Below are 24,196 nucleotides of genomic sequence, written 5' to 3'. Positions count from 1 at the left end.
AATAGGAGTGGATGCCTCTGAGCAACTGCTAAGTGCTTGCCCTCTATGCAGGAGGATCTCTAGAGGTTGGGGATAGGGCAGATCTTTCAATCCTGTTGGTCAGTGGCAGACCCCAAGGCCTCAGGTTCAATCCCTGGCATTGCCAGGCAGGGCTGGGAAAATCTCTGTTGAATTTTTGGAGAGTGGTTGCCAAGCATTTGGAAGGGTCCAGGGCGGGGAAGTCCACTCTAGAACCACTTCAAGATTTGATTCCCACTTTCTGTCATCCAAAAAATTGCACCTTATATATATATCTTAATTAAAATAATATAAAACAGCTTCCTATATATATATATATATATATATATTTTTAAAGAAAAACCAAAGGGTGGTGAGAAAGGGCTGACAATCTGCATACATTGCTGCTACTTGACTCACCACCAGCTGTTGCTCTGCCCTTAGATCCTTCATGGTTGCTGAGCTGGGGGTGATTGTAGCAGTAGCTGAGCCCCCGGTGACCCTCCTCTGTGCGGGGGCAGGGGAAGTGGCCGATGAGGTGCCCATCAAGTCAGCCAGACTCACTCAGAGCAACTCACAAAGGCGGTGGCACTGCTGGCTTGGCACAGACTAGGGCTGCTAGGTGAAAAGCTACCATTTCCCCAAAGGGAGCAGGTAGTGGCATCAAGAGGGTGGAGGGAGGAGGAAGAGAAGGTGCAGACAGCTTCCAGCAAGGGAAGACACAGACAGCCAAGAGAGACTATGATTCACAATTGTATGCCCCTCTTATCAGGGTGGTGTACCTAAGATTAGCTAAGAGTTCACTCTTGACTATATTGTGGGGCCAAGCCTATGAAAGCTTAGAGAGACCCTCTCAACATTTGATCTATAGCTGTACAATTCCATTTTCCTGATGATTTTTCAGAGCCTAAGTATCTTTAGGAAAAATTGCAAGATTTGGGATGCCCATTCGCTGTTTGAGCTAGCAAAGTGTAGTTTTGGTTTACTAAATGTTAGGCTCCTGGTTTCATAAGCTTTCAAGCATTTTGGAATGGGCTTGGTTGGAATCCTAGTAGTATTTCTGTACCTTTCTTCCCCGGAGTGACTAATGCAAATACGACCTTTTGGTATAACACAGCCGTTGCCAACTCAGTGTCCTCCAGATGTTTCTATTTGAGCCAGCCCACACTGCCATATGAACCTAAGAGTGACAGGAGTTGTAGTCCAAAATATCTGGAGGTTCCCAGGTTGGCAAAGGATGATATAAAGCTCCCAAAGCAGAATAAATCTGAATTGCTGTGATGAAAGGAAGGTATTCTGAAATGGGCAACACTAAAAAACTATTGGTGGAGATTAACAACTTTAAAAATATAAGGTTCACAAACTAACTAGCAATGAGAAATTGTACACTGGAAGGAGAATCTAGATAATACTGTGTACTCTTGATGTTCATAGAACACTATTTTTATACCAAAATTCAACCATGACAAACCGTGCTTAGTCACAAATCTTCATCGTCGGAAAGCAAAACGGGAAGCCAGTTCTAAAGCTCTCAACATGCCCATCTGACTCCTTTCTAAGTAATCCTTCTCCCTATCTTTCCTTGGAAGTGAATGAAAGCCTTGAATTCCTGCATCATTTCGACAAGCAAGTCAGCTCTTTTGGAAGGAGGCAGCGTTTGTTATTTAAAATCTACCTTTTGGTGGCCGGGGGAGGGAGAGACAATAGCTCAGAATCCCCTCAGCCATTTACAACTTTATTTCTTCCACAGGGACTGAAGAATTAATCTTCCGTAAGTTATTCAAAGCCTTATTAACAAAACTGATATTACTCCAGTAGTGGATTTTTAATGTCGGAACAATGCCACCTTACAGACAAAACATGTGCTATACCCTTCAGAGTGCAAATGAAGAAACTGCATGTTTGAACCGCCCCCTCACTAAAATATATCTAAATGTAGACAATTGCTGACACAGAAATGCTGTACCGTATGCTTTTAATCTGAACATGCAGATCGGTGCTAAGATTACTGCAGATGGAGAATGGAAAACTAACTGCAGAACTGTGTGTGGCACAAAAAGTAAGTCTACAGTTACCTCCTATTATAACACCACCACATGTATGACATAATATGCTGCTTTACCAAAATCTCGGAATATTCTACTTACTTATGATCTAAATGAATATTAGGCATTTTTTACTTGATTTAGGGAATTCTTTCAAGTCTATTACCAAACAGGTTGATACACATACATTAAAATATTTTGCTGCTTATCCTCTATGGCTTTGGTGATACGCAGAATGAGGAATGATGTAGTATGGTGGGAAGGGTGACTTCGCTTGTGCCTGCTTTTGGGACGGGCTCCCGCCTCAAAAGAAGCTTATTCAGATATAAATCAGTCAGAACATTTTTTTTTTTTTTTGACTGATGAAATTTCTCCCGGGCAGGGAGAAACGTAGAGATCAACCTCAAAAGCCTGTTTTTGTTGGGAGGACTGGATTTCATTAATTTATGAGATAAGGTCCAGCCAACAATGCCGGACGGACTTCCGAACAAGCTCTATCTGTATAAGCGATACGTTTATCTTTTCTTTAAAGAGAGAACGGACTAACAGGCAAGCACCCTTCTTTCTATTATTTTTTTTACTTGGTTTAAATTGTTGCAGCAAAAGGAGATTTGTCAGATTGATCGGCTTTGGAAAACTTCTGGGTGAGCTATAACTCTTCTCTGTTATTCACGAAATTAACAGCTTATCTCTGTTTCTGTCGCAAAAAGCTGTCCTGGAAGTGCATTCTAAAGATAATAAACAGAAGAGGGATTTCTATTCCTGATTTCTATTCCGAGGAATATTATATTGTCTGGGACTATTCTCTTTTTGGTCTATTTTATTTTGACGAATCTGCTTCTTCACGACGCCACTAACTGTTTTGATGCTGGGAACTAAATTTGTTTTGCATTCTTGAACATAGAGAGATAAGGCAGGTTGCTCTGTTTATACTGTGATGTCATCAAGCCTGGAATATTAACCCAATTGTTGCTGAAATAAGAAGTGGTTCTTCTTTATTTTTGTTTTGCTTTGTTTTTGTGGTTTTAAAAATGGCAATCAAGAAAGTGGCTGAGAATCTGGAAGTAACTATGTTTCAGAAAATAATGGATGAGATTGAGATAACGAAACAAACCCTGCGACAGGGTAGTAAGGAGCTGAAAATTGAACTGAGCAAAATGACGCAGGAGCTTAAAGAAATAGGGGATCCTGTGAGAGAGGAGAATGAGATCAGAGATGAGAAAAGAAAAAATAAAGGGAAGATACAAGCCCTGGAGATTGGAACAAATGTGGAATTGGAAAAAGATCTGGAGTTTATGGATTTTAGAAATAAAATCTACTGTTTGGAATTTAACGTTATCTTTGAAGAAATTAATGAAGATATTAGAGATAAAGTTATCAATGGCTTGGATAATCTTCTGGACTGGAATGATGTGATGGAGCTTGATATAGAGAAAATCTATGGAATTAACTGCAGCCATGTGACAATGGAAAAACTCTTAAGAGATGAGCCAGTGCATTTTGTAAAAAAGAAGAACACAGATATGACTTTACAACAGTATTTCAGCAACTTATTCAGAATGGATGGCAAGAAAATATTTGGGATAGAGGAAATTCCCATCAGACTCTTATTATATGACTATGGCTACAACAGCAAGATTATTGTGGAATACTGATAATGGAAGATTGGACACTGAAATTACTGGACTTAACAGGACTATTGAAGATGGAAGATGGAACTAATAGGGATAATGGAATAATGGCTATTGAAATTATTGGACCTAACAGATTCTGATGAGATGGATTAATCGAAATGTTTATTTGGACTATGGTTATGACAATAAGATTATTATAATTATTAACAAGATGGATTAATTGACATGTTTATTTGGAGAAAAATTGATAGATATATTTCTTAAAGAATTGAAACCTCTCTTTGACTTTTTGTGGAAAGAATAAAGTAATGTTTATGAGATTTGATGATTAATTAAGATAACTACTGGAGGAAAGTGATTTTATAATATGATTTAAGAGACAGGATTGTTATATATTGTAGACCTATAACTGATTTGATATGTGACAAATGGGAAGTCAACATTTTATTTTATTTTTTTGTTTAATCATTTTTGTTTTGTTTTTTGTCTTTGAATGTTTTATGATTTTGTTTTCTATGTTTTATGAAAATTTGAATAAAAATTATTGTAAAAAAAAAAATGATGTAGTATGCGCTGTGTGAGGGATACAGTCATATGCTCTTTCAATATCTTACTACTGAGAAATGTAGGTGTGTGACCTTGCAGGTCAACCACTAATTCTCTATGGAAGATGCTCTTTTATGGTTCAATTGCCTCCATGGGTTCCTGTTTCAGTTTACTACTACAAGAAGCTATGTTCAGGTAGAGCTGATCTTAGCAGCTCTTAGGTACAGCTTTACATCCCTCTGCAAGACAGGCAGTACATGACCCTCTTAATTTGTCTGACACTTTTTAAAAAAGGTGTCCCTCTTAAACATAGTCAGACTTAAGCTTTGTTTGCAAATATAAGCTCCAATGCACCCGATTTTATTGCTGCAGGCACTATACCTTACAAAGATGCATCTGTAACTCGTTTATTGTTTGAGTAAGAAGAAAGTAGGATATGAAATCAAATGAATGCAAATTTAACTTGCAGACAGCAAGATGTTTTTGCTACAGACAAAATATCAAATCAATGCATTTCAAAGTGAGAAAAGTATCAGATAACACAGACAGCCTTCTTTATTAAGCATATGTTTGCTTTATTTCCAATGTTCAACCTGTGGAGAGATCCTGTCACAATCTGAATGGAGGGTAAAGCCCACTGTAGTGCTGCTTCAGCACACTTAAGCCCATTGCATGAAGAACTGTTTTCTCGGTGATCTTCCCCCATATGAAACCAACACCCATCCGCACACTCGGGACACAGGAACAGCCTTCAGCAAACAGAAGCATCGCGAGTTTGCAGCAAGACACCGGAAGGTGTGCCAAGACTGCACTTGTAAAGGGCAACAGTCCCAAGCTGCCCAGTTGAGAGCACTGCTGGAGCTTCAAGCAGCAAATACTGGTGGTAGATTTCTAAAAATTAAACAAAACCCTCCCCCAATAAAGGAATAAAAATTTAAAAGCAGCGCCTTTCAAATGACCTCATGGAAGGCAGTGAGGTCTAAAAGGCACTACAATGTGTCAGAATGAACGAATCCTGCGCATTCACCGTCCAGAGAGAATATGAATTTTAAAAATTCCAAAGATGTGTAGACCTTCTGAAAATGAACAAATCCCTCCTCAGTACAAAATAGGATGGTGCTGCAAAAGAGGGAGAAGGTGGTGGTCAGTCAGTCTCCAACCCGCCCCCGCCCCCACCCCCACCCTCACCCCCACCAGCCACACAAGATTAAGGTGTTTTACCAAGGCTTTCGGATTACTCTGGCTCTGCGACTGTGATAATTTCTTCATTGATAAAAAATTCAACAGTCTCCTCCTCCCAGTCATCTACATTGCTGTCCAGCTCATCTGTGTCCACTCCTGGAAGGACAGAAAGGGCATTAGACCTGGATGGCATGAAGGTGGCAAAAGACCACTTGCTGCTGGAGAAGTGCCTCCAAAATAAAGCACGCTCTTAACCATGTTAGGACATAGCTACGACTGCCATCTCATGCACACCACTTACTTCTGTCATAGTTCAGTTAGCTTCTTCGCTAAGATATGTGAAACACTTTCAGTGACAACTGGACCAATCTTTCCCCCTCTAATAGTAAAAATAGGCACCTGCTTATGTGAAGCTGTGATGTTTGAAGCTTGACAGAAACAGTACAATTCTAAACATATTTTAGCATGTGTTTTTAAATCGTTTTTAAAAATGTGTTTTTAAATTTGGGTATTTGTATATTTGTTTTGAATGTTCTGAATTGTTATAAACCGCCCAGAGAGCTTCAGCTATGGGGCGGTATACAAATAATAATAATAGTAACAATAATAATAATAATTACTCAAATGTAATTCTTGCTGTGTTCGATGCACCTTCCTCTCAAGCATGCATGCACAGGATTGCAGCCTAAGACGAGGAATGTTTTCAAAGCCAGCTTACCTCCACGGAGCTCCAACCGCTCATTCCTTTGTTCCACGTACAGCTCTTGTGCCATCTTGCGGTATTTCTTGAACTCCTCCATCATTGTCCGCCTTCTATCTACCAGTTCCTACAGAAAACAAGAGCTTGCTAATAGCCCTTCCAATCAAAATGCAGCAACAAATCTCCCCAACAATAACCAGATTTTTTTTTGGGGGGGGGGGAAGAGACAGATCTTTCAAGGTCTTGATCCTGAACTCACTTATTTGAAATTACCTCCATGGAAACCAATGAAACCTGTTCCCACATGAAAGTGTGATGGTCTGGGGTAACCAGGTATCTTTTCCCAGTGTAAACAGAATGCACACAGAATGGTGAAATTCACTACACTAAGATTTGGGCCCTAAAAAGATGCCACAAGAAGGAAAAGGCATTTATAGACTTTTCTCCACTCACAAATACTGCTAAACCCTCCATTTTTCCAGAGGAAGACTGATGAGTTCAGTTACTGACTTCCCTCTAATACTGCAGTGTGCCTCTCTTCTCCACTCCCCGGTATTTTGTTTTTACACAACATCTCTGCTAGACTGGAGGGATGAGCCAGTGTGGTGTAACAGTCAGAGTGCTGGACTAGGACCAGGGTTCGAATTCCCACTCAGGCATGAAGCTCACTGGGTGACCTTGGGCCAGTTACTGCCTCTCAGGGTTGTTGTGGGGTTTAAATGAGAAGGGGGAGAACCATGTCTGCCACCTTGAGCTCCTCGGAGAAATGGTGGGATATAAATACAATGTTGTTATTGGACTGCCTTCAAGTTGATCTCGACTGATGGTGACCCTACGAATAGGGTTTTCATGGTAAGCAGTTTTCAGAGGGGGCTTACCATTGCCTTCCTCTGAGGCTGAGAGGCAGTGACTGGCCCAAGGTCACCCAGTGAGCTTCATGGCTGTGTGGGGATTTGAACCCTAGTCTCCCAAGTCCTAGTCCAACACCTTAACCACTACACCACATACAATAAATAAATAAATAACAGACCTATCTTTGGGGAAAATGAATCAAAGAGTTCTAGATATGGAAATAGTCGCTTGTAGTCAAAACAGAAGAGACCAAGAGATGACAAGGCATCTTACCTTAGAGGCTTTTGACTGGCTCAGACGATCTTTCTGTTCAAATATTTTGGAGTATCTTTTCAGATCTTTCTTGATTTGCTGCAACAAATATTTTATATATTGTATTTTTAAACAGTTTCATAATGACATATTGAATAAAATGTGCTGTTTTATATAGTCCTCAGTCTTTCTCTGGCATGGGTAATTCAACTCTCCACCTCCACCCCCTCCAATCCCCTCCCCCAGGCACTGACTTGTGAGCAGCTCTGGCAGCAAGAATTCCTTCCTGGGACTGGAGTGCAGCAACCCAGGCATTAGCAGATAAAAAACAGGGCTACTTATGTTGGTAACTTGGGGAAAGTATACTTCCCAGAGCTGTAGCAACATGCCAGGCATCAGAAAGGGACCGAGAAAGCTGCCCCCCTTCCTCCCAAGTAGGCCTACTTGGCCACCCTCATTACCAGTGGGCAGATGGAGGCTGACCAGGTCAGGGTCAAATCTTTGTCATACTCCCAATGTAATCAGGGGCGTGATGAGGTCTAAAACTAAACTAAGCTTCGCTAGCTGAGCTCAATTACAAATTGAATGGGAGGAGTGGTTTAAGGGCATGGGAAGCAGTTTATGGACATGAGAAGCTGCCTTATGCCAGGTGAGACTGTTGACCTCTCTAGTGTAGTACTGACTACTCTGCCTGACAGCAGCTCTCTGTGATCTCTGGGAGAGGTTTTTTCTCATCACCTACCACCGGAACATTTGACTGCAAATGTCAGAGATTGAGTGCAAAGCATCTGATCTAATGCTGAGCTATGCCTCTTCCTTTTGGATCTGCCCATCTCTAGTTTGAGGTTAGCTTCAACACTGTTTTTTATTCTATAATTCCCAAAGTATTAGAGCTGTTTCCCTAATATGGATCTTTTCTGTTAATACTAACTAAACAAGCTACACCAATCCTCACACTGTAAAGGACACAACACCTTTATTTGATCCTGAGTGAGCAAAGTAGGTGGCCTGGGTCTCCAAAGTAACTGGCAGAACCGGTCTTTATTATTCTTCTGGAGGAGGCGACCTTGGAAGGTCCACAACCAATAGGCGTTGTCCACCTAGAAAGACATTTCAAGAAAGCTGCATCATGCACTGCATTCTTAGCACCCAGAGCCTGGCATTTCCTTTGTAGTCCTAGAAGCATAAAGCCAAAAGCATTCATCAGCCCTTCTGTGGCAGATGTGAAACTATTGCTACAGTCCATCAATTGATGCCTTTACTTGCATATGGTAAATGTTTAGAATAAAGATCTGAATTACCCACAAAGCCAGGAACCAGAGTAACTAAAACATCTCACTGTTTGAGGAATACTAATTAATCATGTGAGTACAAGCTGGAAGCCTCTCCTCCTCTCATTTACTCAAAATTCTTCCACAGTAAGAGCAGAACCAATATACCAGCCTACTAAGTATGAAAGTGGCAAAAAGAAATTAAGAACAATGTTATTCATAATGATATCCACAAATCTAAGCTAAAATTAATACAATGGAACCTGTTAAAGACTCAAGATGGAGAAGGGTAAGGAAAAAAGTCTTGATAATACCTTGTGACTCCACCAAGAAACAGATGTCACCAAGTAGCGGCCTGTTGGGTCCCATTCAACATCTGAGGCTGTGTAGTGCTCAGCAATGTTCATCATGGTGCAGTCAGATGTATCAACAAATGCTAAGGCACCGTTCATGCTGCACAGAAATAGGGGATAAATACACATATAGATATATCAGACATCTTTTAAGGCTCTGAAGCCATCCAAGAGAGGTTTTTTTGAGGTCTGAGGATGAGTCATCATCTTCATGCTGAAAAGTTGGGTAAGAAACAGGCTTAATTAAATTCTGTATCTTGGAAGAAGTCACTTAGATTTCCTTATTATAGAAGAAACTTAACCTGCCAGTCACTCTTATTTCATAGAATGAAATAAATCTCTACTAAACTATTTTAAATAGAGTTGTGTAGAGTCTTACAGACTAGCAATAGGGCCACAGGACTCTGTGTTTTTTTACTGCAGTGGTCAAAACGGGCATCCTCTGTGGAACTTGTTTTAAATTAATCAGCTACACCAGGGGTTCCCAAACTATGGAATGCAGAAACCAGTGGTCCCTGAGCTTCATTCAAGTGGTCTGCAGTGTGCCTGTGGACTGGTGGTTGAAGATGGGGAACACAGTGCATCCACTGCAGTAAATATTCATACTAATTTCGAACTGTAGTGTTATTGCTTCTTTTATTTCTTATACTGTATTTCATTGCATTAATTCTATGGAGTTCAAATTCTAATACGATAAAATGTAATATATAAGAAAAAATAGACACAGCTAAAATACAATTAAAAAACCATACAGCATCTAGCACAACACACTGCAATTGCCACAACAGGCTGAAAATCATTACGTGCTCTGCCAAGACCCTCAGCAATCTTCAAGTGGTCGTCTGGGGGGGGGGGGGGAGTTTGGGAACCACTGAACCACACAAATGTAACCAGACTGCTTCAGAGATTCATTTTCTTTCTGATGAAGGTGCCTTAGCATGAAACGTGTCAGGCCTTGATTCAATACCCACTTTTTGAATTTGTTTTCCTCATCCACAGTAAGCCTGAATGGCACTGCCACACCAATAATGGTTGAGTAATGGAATATCAAGAACTAATGAAGCAGTGTGTTTGCAACCCTGATATCCTCTTAAATTTGCCAAGAAATTGTACTCACCTTCTGAGACCAGCCAACACCACAAATTGTCCTTGAGGACTCCAGAATATTGTGTTTGCCTGTTGTTTGTCAAACGTTTCTGGGGGGGGGGGAATTAAACACATGAAACAAAGATTTAACTTCCTTGCTTAGTAATCCAAATCTTCATGCCCCATTGATGCTGCCTCCTGAATGTTAAAAGATCAGGAGAAGCTAGGATACATTATCTCATTCATATAAAAGCGTTACTGTCAACAGCATCTTTTACAGCAAATCTGCAGTAACAGAAATGAGTGCTGCGTTTCCCAAATTTCAATAGGAGAGAAATCCAAGAGGCAAGTCAAAGCTCTTCATACAGAAGACGCCCAAAAATAAAAAAATAAAATGATTCTCAAGGAAGCTTAGAGTAGATCATGACACTACACAGACACTCAAACCCCAAACCTACACAAAGCCTGTTGAATTCCACTTACTAATGAGCTCTATCTTCCCATTGTTTTTCACATGGTAGAAGGAGCAGGATATTCGCGGAGTCTCTCCATGCAACACAGCAAACTTGCTTCCATTTGGCTCCCAAGCAAACGCTATGATGCTTTCTGCGAGAGGAAGACCTGTATTAAACTGGTGACCTGAGCTGGATAACGTTTGCTACTTTACACAGGACTAGTAAAAGTCTAATTCATGTGGGTGCACCAATGTTCACAATTCCAGGGCACAGTCTGTAGACACATGATACAGGACCCGATGAAGCTAAGCTGGTCTGGATATGGCTAGGGGCTGCATGCGAGACCACCCGGGAATTCTACACTGAGTCCCAGTATAGGTGGGATATAAAGGTAGTTCAATATAACATGGTACCCAAAACAATAAAGGCCTTAGGATCCTCCAACCTAACCACATAAAGTACTGAATAATGCTTCTTCCTGCTATTTACATGCACTCTATACCACTTCAATAATAAAAAAACGTTTTAATACTACCTATAAAAAACTGACTGTATTACACATCAGCGTCTCACTTCAGCTGTATTTAATATACTATGAATATATATAAGACATACATTGGAGGATGGAAAGTACTGCACAGAGAACTCTTGCACCAAGAAGCTGAAACTATGTGAAACATATTCTTTACCTTTCATTTCTACCACATCAACTGGAACCTGCTTCTCTCTCATGCGGAAGATTTCAAAGTTGGTCACTACACCCTGGGAGGGGGGGGGAGAAAGATAGTATGGGCATACAGGTAGGAACATGCGAAGATGTGCATTTAATATCATTTAAAAACATCAAAGATTTTTACAACAAGTAAAAAAAAGGGTACAGTAAAAACCATTAAAAATTTAAAAACTAAGGTCAACTATTGCAAAAAGACATCTTCCTAACTGCCTGCATAACCATGGTAGAAAACAAAGGTTTTCAGCAGGCGTTTAAAAGTTAAAACAGAAGGCGCCTGCTGAATCTCTGTTGACAGAGCGTTCCAGAGAACTGGCTTGATGACAATGAAGTCTCAATTTCATGTTTATGTTATGTCATGTTTATGTTATGGGCTTTGTAAATTGAAACAAAGTCTTGTGACACCTTAAAATTACTTTACATTTCTAAATCTTTAAGGAGCCACTTTGGCATCTCAAGCCCATGATGATTCAGGCATGAATGAGATGAACTTTGAGAAATGGAACTACTTGCAAGGATCACTCAGCACCCAAGAATGGGGGGAAAACAACACAGATCTGTGTGAACAACACAAATCCTTGCCAAATGGGATAGATTCATTTTAATATCAGCCCGTGACTGTAAACATTGAGTCAAATTCTATTCAGATGGTTTTATAGCTACATTTGAGCTATCTATATTTAGAATAAAATTCTTGGATTCTTTAACATGGTCTCTGCTAAGTGTCTTTCCAAAGCAGGAACTCCAGTGCAACAACTGACAGTCCAAGGAGAATCATCAATAGGGCCTGCACAGAGTGCAGCACGAAAGGGTGGAGGGGACACCAAGCAGAAGGCATGCAGCATATATGTCAGGAGATCAAGCACCACAGAGCTGCTATGGCGGTGGTATGCACCAGCAAACAATGATCCAGAGCAAGACTGCTATAATCAGAAACAGGAAAAGCTTTCCAGTCTTTTCTTAGTTTTGACTACATAAAAGTTGAGGTTTCAAAACTGTCTACAGTTTGACAGTTCTGCAAGCATGCTCAGTACCTGTGTACCCTTGGGAGTCCTGTCTACTTTCACACACAAATAATCCCCGTTCTTTTGCCAATGCAGCTTGCAGTCCACCACATTGAACAGATTCCGCACTCGGATTTCCTGTCGAGAGGGCAGCTGCATCAACGTCACCCTCGCTGGGATATCTTTATCTTCGGGCACCCAAAAGGCAATTATATTGCCACCTGGAGACCAGGAGAAGTCTCTGAGGGATTGTAAAAGAAAGGAAGACTCAACAATTTAGTAGTTGAAGACACATTTTAAAAAAAACACATTACACACTCCAAGTAAAATCTATTTCACACACTTCGGAAAAGGAGAGGGAGCCATTTCTAGGAGGGATATAGAATTATGTATCTGAGATATCAAAATAATAAAGGCGGCATCAGGTAGAGTCAGATCTAAAGAAAACTCCAATACTCACTTGATCCCTGAGATTTTCAAACTTTTCTTGTCCAAGAGACCCATCGACTGGAAAAAGAGAACACAAAGTCAAAATGATTCAACAAATCACTGATTCTATCTAGAACATATCTATTTATCTCAAATTAATATAAACCGGATTATAAATGTAATTAAAGTTTATAGACTTACTTCCCTGCCTAAAAGAGAGCCCTCCAAAAGTGGCATAAAACAAAGCATAAATACATAACTATCAACATAACAAAAAATAAAGAAAAACTTAAAAGCACACTTACACACACAAGCACCAGAAACAATTAATTGGGGAATCACTTTAACACTGAAGGCACATAAAAAGAATGTCCTTCACCAGACATGAGAAGACCAATATGCCTTCTCCTCATATACTACATTGGGGAAAGAATATATACATGAACAGTATGTCAAACGCACAGACACAGAGGCTGCCCCAAGAATCTGTGATGGTTTCTGGAGGTTATTTTGGGAATGCAAACAGCGTCTAACATTTGAAGCCAAACCAAAAGCATATTTTAGGTGGCATTACTGGGAGATGTGCAAGCACTGAAGCTAGAACAGGAAGCCCAAGAACAAGGCTACAATGCTCTTCGATACAATCTCTCTCTCAGCTTGGGACAGGACAACATCTCAACACAGCAAACATGAGGTTCAACAGATCCATATTTCCCTTGTAACACTAATTGGGGGGGGGGGAGAGATGAAGGAGAAAATGCAAATGGAGTGCTTAACTCTCCCACTACCCATTCTTTCCCAGACAGGTTTTCACCCCTTTTTCCTCACCAAGACTGGAAATACGGGTAAAAATATCTCCTCAGGGTGAAGAGACCACAAGAGACAATATATGAACAGAGGAAGAGCCAAGTACACTTATCCCCTCTCTCCTCATTCAAGTTCCTCAGCAGATGGGTTTGGGATGCATGCTTGCCAGAGTAACTCATATCCTCACTAACAGGCAAGCTTTGGCACAGTTACACTGCAAACAGTAATTTCACAGAACTCTTTTCATTTCACATTATGTCAGAAAGGGAGGGAGAGTGGGAGACTTACAGGTGTTTCATAGATGCTAAGTGTGTCAGATGTCATCCGAGCAAAGAATTTTCCATCATGACTCCACCTGAGCAAAGGAGAATTTCAAGCAGTCAGATTTGTTTTTCTTCCCAATAACAAAAGTGTGTAAAAAACGGGCAATTTCTTGGTCATCTGCCCAACCTACTTAAAAATGGGCCAGTGGGCTGAACTTTCACAGTGGAATCCTCGTTTCTTCTGTCCAGTTAGGATATCCCAGATAATGATCGCTTGAGGGTCATCCTGTGTGTCCATCAGAGGGCTGAAGGTCACCAGGTACCTTCACAAAGAAGAAAAAAGACCCATTATAGGAACATAAAAGCTGAGATTTTATTTCAAGTTTTAACATTTGTTTGCTTCTAAACCAAATAGGTAGGCAGGGTTTATCTTTATTAGCATGTGTTCCCAGAACTACAGCTTACATGGAAAAAGCATGCTTTCAAAACTGCAATGCTTAGTCAAAGTCATGTAAGACAGCCAGCACATCTTAATGTATGGTGAAGAATCAAGCAAGTTTTTCAACTAAAAGGCAGATTTTGTGTTTTACCAGACATGGTCTATCGAAGAGATATTCTTGTAGTCAGCATGACTCAGGAGAAGGCACAGGGTCTTCTCATTCAGGCAACACTCAACTTTGCCAAATACCAGAATAAAATTAACAAATAACTAGCCAGTTTCATAATAGCTATTTACAATCCCTTGGGCAGCAGTCCAAAGTATCGTTTCACTCAGTGTCCTGGAAACTATGCAATACAGAAAAACAGGCAACAGAAAGACACAGGAGGATTGAGGGGCACAGCCCTGAAAAACATCACCTATCACGTCCCATTTCCTTCTGTTGCGGTTCTTTTAGGGTTCCTATATCAATCAACAAGGGCTTCAAATAACATTCCTTGATCTCTTAGCAATCCAGACTTATTTTCTTGCTAAACTAAACATCTACACACTATGCAGAGTAGATGTGAAAGATCCAACACAAACTACATCAATGTGAGACCTCAAAACCAGCACAAGCCAAGAGGTCTTAGCTAGTCCAAGGAACTGAAGGGGCAGGAAAGAATTGGGGGGGGACATAAATAACTAGCCTGGAGAGGCAAACAACTTAATAGGACTACTACAGGATCAAGTATGATAGGTCTAAGAAGATGTTTCTAGGCCATATGGAAGCCCAACAGTTGTAGTCTCTATATGGCATAAATGGCCTAGTCACCAGGTGCAAACAAAGATACAAAGCAAGAGATGCACACAGTTTTAGAAGGAAAAAGTCCTAGAAGAGTCCCTGCATGTCCAGGGGCTTAGGATATTAGCAAGAAACCCTTCCCTTCTGTGCTAGGATACAAACTGAGTAAGATTCCCATAAGCCCCAAAGCAGTATGACCAACAATGTCAGCACAACGCAGACAGCAGGGCTCCCAGTGCGAGAGGCGAGAGAGTAAGAATGGATCCTCTTCCTCTTTCCCAAAGCATTTTAACTGTACTTTTTAACTTACTATAACTTAATTGGATTTTTGCACTGTATTGTTTTTCTTACTGTATTTATTGTACTTTTTTGCTGTTCACCGCCCAGAGAGCTATCGCTAGTCGGGCGGGATATAAGCCTAATAAATAAATAAATAAATAAATAAGCCAGGGGACCATCACCCAACAACTTTGTTCCAAACTATTTCACACAGGCTGTGCCAAGAAAGGACCATAGCCAAATTCTTGAGTATGGAACTTCCACCACTAGGAAAAACAGCTGTTTTGAAACACAGTTTGATACTTCATACCATGGAGATTCTGTCAAGCTGAAAGTCTAGACATTTATTAATAACAGGCGTCACCAACTGAACCCAACGTTTCCACCAAGAGGCTGCGGAAACAGCTCAGACCTGACTGTTCTGAATGAAAAGATCTCTTGAAAATCGTTACAGATGCAAACACCACCAACGTATCTATGTTCCTACCTGTACATTAAGAAATTCAGTGCAGGGCCTCCCGTGGCTGCCTCTGCCACCAGAGGGCCTTCTTAGAGGTGCTGCACCAACCATGGAATACTTTTTCCAGAGAGGTTAGCCTGGAACCTACTTTATGGTCTTTTCGATACCAGACAAAGCCATTTTTATTTTCCTAAACTGTTTTAGATACAATGTTAACCTTGCTGAATGTGTTGTACTGCTTTTGTGGTCTTTTAAGTGTTACGTTTGCTGTGTTTGTATTCTTACTGTAACTGTTTTATTCTTTTTTGTAAACTACTCAGAGAACAGCTACAAAATAAATTGGGTATGTAATTATAAGAAGCAGTAAGTGATATACACCAACTTCCCAAAGCACCATCACAAATTTCATAGAGTACCTTTCACAAGATGAGAAGTCAATGAGCTGCACTCCCTGGTGGCTGAACCTCTGAATCTGTTTGAATTTCTCTCCACCCCACAAAGCAATGCCCCTCTGATGGAATGTAGCCAGATAGGTACCCTTTGGAGACCAGCGTACATAGGTTTCTGTCCATCGCTGTAGAGGAAAAGTGCACAGCATAACAATATGAATGTTTCATTGGCGTATTGATATATAAATACTTATTTGTAGATGCCTGCATGGATCCCAAATGTTGCAAACACCTTTCAACTGGAAGCAAGAAGAGATAGGGCCTACCATTGTCATGAGCTACAGAGTAGCTTGGTTGCAAATAGTTTATTACTTTAATCCACATTTTGGCGCACAACGAGCCCCAAAAGCAAATCAACTTGCTACACATGTTCAAAACCATAACTTGTAGACTATGTAAATTATAGTTGTTTGGCTGAAAGCTGCCTTGATTCCTATTAGCAGAAAGGCAGAATAAAAATCAAATTTCAATAACACTAACTATTTCCTGAAAAAGATTCCTATGTGGGGTTTTCTACATGATGAAAATTTTAATCCTTTCCCCTCACTAAGGGAAATTAACTCCTCACTCTGATGCATGACATCTAACTTCAATCAACCTGTAAATTTATTTGTGGCTCCCAGCATTAGATGCTATTGGAAGTCGCTGATTCATAAGGTCGCCAAAAGTTGTAATCGACTTGAAGGCACATCACTCTCTCTCTCTCTCTCTCTCTCTGTGAGTGAGTGAGTGAGTGAGCATTCTGAAGATGTAAATCTTCTGAACATACGAGTATGGTCACTGGTAGAACCATGTAATTCTGATGTTATTCATCAATGCACGAACAGTTACTATGTTACCTGAATCATATGCTAACTGAATATTCAGTCTCATATATTTGATTTCTTCTTTCTACAGACACTGAACACAAACTGCTCTCTGTAAAGAGAAACCTCTTAGGAGACACTCACAGGTCTTTCCTCAATTGTGACAGGATCCTTAACATCATTCCAGTAAATAGAGGTTCTATCTCCAGATTCAAAGATCACACTGTACTGATCTCTACAATCTGGGTCCTCCAACCAGTAGCGCAGATTCCCCTGGAAAAGTCAAAAGAAAAACCATGTAGGAAGGTAAGGCTTGCAACACATACTATTTTTTTCTGTCATAGAGATACGGATAATAATTTTAGAAGAGCAAATATAGAAATTCATCATGCTTCTGAACATGATTCAACATTTCCTGTGTTATCACATTGAATCTGTGAAATTTGGAGAATGCGGACACTCAAATCTGGATTGAAAAACTTAAGACAGATTTTGTAAACATCTAAAAGGTCCAAGGCGCAATACTGAAAGACAAGATTCATCATATCCATCCAGGTCTGTTCCACGCAACACAGGAAGTGGACCTTTAGTGTAGTGGCACCTACCTTTTGGAGTTTCCTCCCCTTAAATATTAGACAGGGCATCTGTTATCTTTCGGTGCCTACTAAGGACCTTCCTCTTTCAACAAGCCTTTTAGGTAGAGACCTTATCCCAGTCTGCATCTGTGTTGGAATTGTTTTTTAAGGTGTTTTTAAAGCTTTTTTAAAAAATGTTTTTTTTAAATATATTTTACAGTGTTTTAAAGATATTTTAGAGTGTTGTTTTTGTTTGCTGCCCTGGGCTCCTTCTGGGAGGAAGGGTGGGATATAAATTTAATAAATAAATAAATTTCAAACTGTCCTATGGGAGTATTCCTCAACATAAACTTTAGGACTTTGTGACCTACTGTGGAGGGATCTAGGACAAGCTTTTTGCCTTAAAAGCTGCATACTTAGCACTGCCTCTCTTGATGGACGCAATGATCTTTAAATTATATACATGCATCTGAAAACTTACCAGATCTTTAAATGGCTGCTTTTCAGGAATTTCCCACTCATCACTGATTGTCATGTATCTGAAAGTGTGATTAAGTCAGTTATACAATATTTGTATTTCAAACAGCCAATCTTAAGTTTTTAGGAAATGACGCATCTGCAACTATACTCACTTGTCAAAGTCAGTGAAAAGGTTGACCCTGAAAGTGTGCTGTTTGTCCAACTTGTAGCCTTCTGCATTTTTTACAGCATCCAAAGCATGAGCTGGAGACATATATTCCAGGAAAATATACCTGCAGTAAAATGCAGTCACATATGGTTAGTTACTACTGACAACTTAATTTAGAATTACGTTGCCCATAGAGGTGATGTATGAAACAAATGGCCAAACACTCTAGATTCAGCCAAATCTCAGCAGTGACATCATCCACACTTCATCTGAATGGAATTAAACACCAATTGTCCCCCAGAAGTCATATTCCAGCTTTGCTTATATAACTGAGCAAGTGCCATGTGACACTGTGTAATGAGTGAACGCTGGGTCTATAGTTACAGGCCTCAGCATTGGCTCTTTATAGAGCTCCCTCACAAATCGTATACACCATTTTGAGGGCAGGATCAAGGTGGATTTTTCAGTCTTGCATTGTATCAGAAAACAATGGCAACAACTGAGAAACAGCTCTGACTCCATATGTTTGCCACATTAGAAGGAAACGGAAGCAAGTTCTCTGTGGGTTTTGCTGGTGGCTCACTTAAAGAGGTACAACTATCTAGCAGCTCTTGTTCCCCTGACTAGGGACTGGAGATAGATTAGCTGTCTCATTCTAATCTTCATTATCGACTTGATATTGCCAGTATTTAATTTGCAAGATTTATTCTTATATGAAGTGTGGCTTTATTAAACACAAAACTTGCTTTTATAAGGAAACTCCTGTCCTTCAGATTAACACAACTTTAAAAAATATGATATCTATCCATGTGTAATGAACAGTAAGTGTGCATGGCTGGCAAAACTTGCTTGGGTCTGCAATTCATTCTGCTAATGTTCTTTGGTATGTAGCCAGATGAGTTAAATTTCAGTCCCATATTCCACTGGAGCCCCTAATTTTATAATCATACAGAGGATTTGACATTTTCAGTCGCCATAATCACCATGCTGGCTATACCAATACTCTCGGGTGAGAACGACAAGCAGTCTTCCCTTTCACTTTGAACCTGCTAATATGGGTAGGGAATGTCCGTAACAGTTGTGTGGCAATCCCCACCCCTTCCTCAGCTCAAAAGTTGGGAGGAGTCTGCTTGGAAGGATAGTACCTGGTGCAACTCATCTCCACACATCCAAGAAAGTAACCCCCCCCCCATACACACTTCCCTTTCTCACTGGAAAAGCCAGAAGAAAGTTTCCTTGGCTAGCAGCTAGGCAAACACAGCTTCACCAGAAGTGGCCAAGCTAATACGCTCCCTAGGAAAGGTAGGGGTGGCACTTCCTTGGAGAGAAGGAACCAGGCAATCACAATTTTGGGGGTGATAGCAATGTCAGCCAAAAATGATAGCCCATTGTTCATACACTCACCCTTTAGTCTGTCCATCAGCTTCTGGGTAAAATTCGTTGGTAATTTTTCCAAACTTGGAGAAAATCTTATGGATAACGTTCTTCAGTTTCTCAAGACGGTCTGGTCCAACCTGAGGAACATTATCCACCACAATCACTGAATCAATTCCATCTGTCTCCTGTGGACGTTCCTGCAGAATATCTCCAAGTAACTCTGTGGGAATTAAGATAAGAAGTCTGTGAAGGAGAGAGACAGCAAAGCCCACAGTTGTATTTAAGAGATAAAATCAACCAACCACATTCGTTTAGGTTGGTTAACTATATGAAAGTAGGCAAAAAGGAGCCGTACGAAGTCCACATTTTACTTCTGTACAAACATACTGAGTATCCCAAGTAATTTCTTTCATGCTTTTCTATACATCATTCCCTAGTCTGCTGTGTCAAGAGCCTGTTTTCACTGCCCGTTTTTATAGCAAGGATTTACTTTACAGGTACGTTAGCTTGCCCCTCATTTGCAGGCCAGTGGTAAATGCCCTCGGAAGGAGCACCAAGCGGCAAGCTATCCTTCCCAGCACTGCACACCCGCTAGCGTCTGCTCCTCCTTGAAGCTTGTTCTTCAAAGCCAGGTCTGGCAGCCATCATACTGCTGAGTTCTTCCACTATCTGCATTTCCTTGGTGCCTGCAAACTCACCTCTCCATCTTGTGACTGAAAAATCTCCTGAAGTCTAATGACACCACTACAAAGGTTTGTTGCTACCCTTCCACACTACTACAAAATCTCAAAATAGTCATCAGGCACATCCAGTCTTCCTCTGCCTTGAAAGCTTTGAATGTTGTAGCATTTTTATAATCAGAAAGACAGCCATGCTCAAACAGTTTAATTATAGCAGCTTAACAAGTTTTCCTTGGGTTCAAAGAGACCTTTATTGTAATCATTCAGCAAAAGACAGCCTGTTACTTTCTGTGCCAATTTCAAAATGAGGTGATTGAAATCAACACAGTCATAGTCTTAAGTCAAAATGTAGATACTGAACTCTTTTGTTCACCTTACAAATGTTGGGATATATTGGAAGCATCTGCATGAAAGCCATTAATCAGAGATGTGACACTCACATGCATCATAAGCATTCATGTGAAAAATTTAAAAATCAAACCACACATGTCTACAAATATTTTATATGCAGACATGATAATACAGGACCTAAGTTCTTTGCTACAGGAGAATGGAGCCCTTTTTCTGGTTCATGTATTTGGAACAATCCCAGCAACAGTTATGACAGCAGTTTTATCATTTTGGTGAGATCAACCTATAATACTCAGAAACAAAAGGAGAACCATTTGTTTCTTTATGCAGTCTTGTCTGGATAGCTGGGTTTGTTTCCTCCTCCTCTGTGGCCAGAAATAACCCTTGAGTAGTCCAGCAGTGACAGCATCATCCTCTGCTCTAGGACACTTGGATCCAAGTTGCATCCCATCTACAGCAGTCCTCTTCAGTCATTCACTCGACCTTCTACAACATAGTACTATTAGTCATTCTGTGCCCTTGAAGTGCTACAGAAAAGTATTGCAATTTAACAATGGGACGAGGAGTCACCCATCTCTGCCACACTCTGTCCAGAGTAATCGATGTAAAACTGATGATCTTGCTGCATGCACAGCACCAACCACTTTAGCTTTTGGTTTAATAACCAGCATCCTCTATGAAATCAAACTGTCAGGTTACCTCTGCAACTCTAACGCACTCACCTTGAAACAAGCCTCCCAAAAACTAAGTGGATTTGCTTCCAAGTAAACTAAAGATCAGGATGCAAGCCTCCTAAATCAACCCAAGAGTTGTATACACACTTACTTCCAAGTAAACATGCAAAGAATCAAGGTTATACAAGCCAATCTGGGTGCCCTTAATAAGAGGCATTCATATGCCTAGTAAGATAAGGAATAGAGGGTAGCTTGATTGTGACTACCTGCTTTGCAACCTCACTCTTAAAACTAAATATATAAAGGATTCTCTCTACAACTAAAAATTGCTGCTACCATATTATTGTTTTGGTTATTAACAAAATAAGATCACTGACAGAACATATACCTGAACCAGTTGTACATTACTTCCCTGTTATGCCTGTCTCCACCTCTCTGCTGCTTCCCCAGTACCAAAGTCTGGACTGGAAGCTCCTTGCGGCTAGGACCTGTTCTCTTCTATTCTGTAAAGCACCATGCATGTTGACGGCACCGTACAAATAATGTGCATGAAGCCATTTGAAATGGAAGGTGTGCTTTTAGCTCTTTTTCCCTGCAAGATTACATCAAATGCCATAGACATTGATCAAACTTCATAAACAATTACACTGATAAATACATACTGCTAAATAATTTTCTTTTTAAATAACCACTTTTCTTGTTGCCTGTGGGAAGTAAGGACCACCTTTGCTTGGAAACTTTGGTAAATGAGTTGTAAAGTTGGTGTGCTTGAGATGGGGAGGGGGGGAGAGCATCAGCATGCTGTGAATAACTACTCATTGCCAGGTAGGCTGGAAAAAATTCTTTGATCTAGTAACTTTTGTGGCCTCATTTAATAAAAGATATCCCTATGAGACATACATTTACAGAGAAATTTTCTTCTGTCTCTCTATGGCTATTAGCCACAACAGCCACATCCAGGATCAGAGATGGTGTACCACTAAATTATACTTGCTAGAAATCATGACACCACCAGAAGAGCTCTACTGGTTCACACCAAAGGCTAATGTAGTTCAACCAGGTGCTTCCAGGAAGATGTCATACAGGACATGCCCACATGCCTCTCATGATCCCCATGAACTCATATTCTGAGGCATACTAGACATGAAACAGCAAGTCAGAGAACTATTACCATCAAGCCCTGTATGAGGGATTCCCATATGGATCCACAGCCTCACCTACCAAAACTCTTCCTATGTTCACAGCCACAAATAAAGCCACCTTATTTAACAGCCACGCGTCTGAGTACCGTCACGCCCTGCCTGTGAGAATCCCAGAAACATCTGCCTGACCACTGCTGGGAAACAGGATGCTGGCCGGGGCTAGGTGGACCTTGTGGCCTGCCCCACCGGGGTTCTTTGCAAACCCTTCTGTCTCCTCCATATGCTGCTGGACCTCATCTCTCATCTTCTTCCCTGACCGTCCTCTTTGCCGGGTGCTGGAAGCGGTGGTGGGCCAACAACACCTGGAAGGCCACAGCTCCCCCCCCCGCCCCGTTTTCGTGTTTTATCCCATAGGAAACCGCCTCATTCCGAACCAGATTGTCACCACTGGCCCATCTAGCTGCGCGTTGCCCCGACACTGACTGGCAGCAGCAGCAGCAGCTCTCCAGGGTTTCAGAGAGGGCGCCTTCCCCAGCCCTTGCTGGAGATGCCATCGGGGACCGAGCCTGGGGCCTTCTGCGTGCCGAGCAGGCTCTGCCCTCCCTGAGCTGCGCCCCTTCCCAACTGGCCACACCGTCTCTCCCCCTCCCCGCTTCGCCCCTCCAAGCCAGGGCGGCCAAGCACGCCCCGAGACGAGGAGGAGGAAGAGAACGGAGGCGGTCCCCGCCCCTCCTCGGGCCAGGCCTCTCCCCCCTCCGGTCTCCCGGCCCGCTCACCATCCTCGTCGATGTCGTCCACGAAGCTCTCGGAGTCGCTGAAGGAAAGGCCGTCCTCCTCCCCGTCCCCGTCCTCCTCCTTCTCCGGCTCGGGCTCCTCGGCCTCGCGCTCCTCTTTCTCCTCCTCCTCCTCCTCCTCGTCAGATCCCTCCTGTTCTGGCCCCGGCTTCTCCTCAGGGGCCTCCCCGGAGGGAGATTTCTCTCGGGCTGGCGGCTCCTCAGCTGCGGTTACGGCAGCCGGTGGCTCGGGAGGAGGTGGCCCAGCCTCGGAGGCAAGCGGCAGCGGCGGCGGCGAGGGCGGCTGTAGCGGCGGCTGTGGCGGCGGCCGCCGCTCTTCTAGCGTTTCCTTCTCCTCCTCCTCCTCCTCCTCCTCGCCGCCGTCGTGCTTCTTTTCGCCTCCTTTCCCGGGCTGGTGAAGCGGCTCCCGCTCGGGCTCCCTCCCGTCAGGCTCCTCCGCGGGAGGCCCGTCTGGCTGCCCGGCCTCCGAGTCCGCGCCGTCGCTCCCTCCTCCGGAGTCTTCGTCTTCGGCGATAGCGACGGTGGAGGAGGTCGCGGCGGCCGCCAGGCTCTCCTCAGTCTCCTGCATGGGAAACGGGCGTCGAAGGGGTGGGAGGCCCTCGCGGCCTTCCCGCTCGCCTCACACACTGACGGGGCAGAGAGCGACGCTGGGCCGAAAGGAAGGGGGAGGGGCGGCGGCGGCGGAGGGAGGCTCCCTACTGCCGGGCCATGTGCGCGAGAGGCCCGGCGGCAAGTCTCGCGAGGGCGGAGAGAACCAACTCGGAGGCGGGGGGGCAGCAAATGGATTTTTTTTAAAAGTGTCATATTCGGCTATATTATTAATCTCAGAACGCTTAATTCCAAAGACGGGAGATGTTCCTGGTTAAATCCCCCCCTCTATGCTTTCTTTTCATTTTTTTTTAAAAAACAAGCGGTTTCAAGCTTGATTTGGTCAATCATTGTGGTTAAGTCCAACATGGCGGCTTACGGCCTACTTCAAAATTGCTCTTAGGAAGGGTCGGATGAACTATTCTAGAAAATGTAGAAAGTCGGGAGAAATGAAGAAAACTACTAGTACTATCGCGTCCCTATGTTTATGTTACTCTTATTACAAATGGTATAACCCTTGTACAGTGATAGAGGAAAAGGGAATCATAGAAGAGCATTATTATT

General features: G+C 42.0%; 2 protein-coding genes across 2 annotated transcripts in view; both read right to left on the bottom strand.

The window, feature by feature from the left end:
* LOC133372086 (kinesin-like protein KIF19) overlaps positions 1-543 on the bottom strand; it is a 37,884-nt gene extending 37,341 nt beyond the window's left edge. The window contains exon 1 of the mRNA XM_061600319.1: positions 418-543. Within this exon, the coding sequence (XP_061456303.1) occupies positions 418-543 (126 nt within the window). The remainder of the gene's footprint in view (positions 1-417) is intronic.
* Positions 544-4,773: 4,230 nt separating this feature from the next.
* Positions 4,774-23,740, bottom strand: EIF3B (eukaryotic translation initiation factor 3 subunit B). The gene is made up of 19 exons (XM_061599798.1): positions 23,027-23,740; positions 19,431-19,623; positions 18,031-18,150; positions 17,880-17,937; positions 16,968-17,096; positions 15,985-16,142; positions 13,798-13,929; positions 13,632-13,698; positions 12,568-12,614; positions 12,138-12,348; positions 11,063-11,135; positions 10,402-10,524; positions 9,950-10,028; positions 8,794-8,932; positions 8,183-8,308; positions 7,230-7,307; positions 6,123-6,231; positions 5,444-5,560; positions 4,774-5,341 (listed from the first exon to the last, which is right to left on the bottom strand). Exons 1-18 carry the CDS (start codon positions 23,610-23,612, stop codon positions 5,457-5,459), a joined length of 2,532 nt encoding a protein of 843 aa, XP_061455782.1. The 5' UTR covers positions 23,613-23,740; the 3' UTR covers positions 4,774-5,341; positions 5,444-5,456.
* Positions 23,741-24,196: the final 456 nt, after the last annotated feature.

Source organism: Rhineura floridana, chromosome 17, assembly GCF_030035675.1.
Source record: "Rhineura floridana isolate rRhiFlo1 chromosome 17, rRhiFlo1.hap2, whole genome shotgun sequence".
Lineage (NCBI taxonomy): Eukaryota > Metazoa > Chordata > Lepidosauria > Squamata > Rhineuridae > Rhineura > Rhineura floridana.
This window is presented reverse-complemented; position numbering and strand designations above follow the sequence as displayed.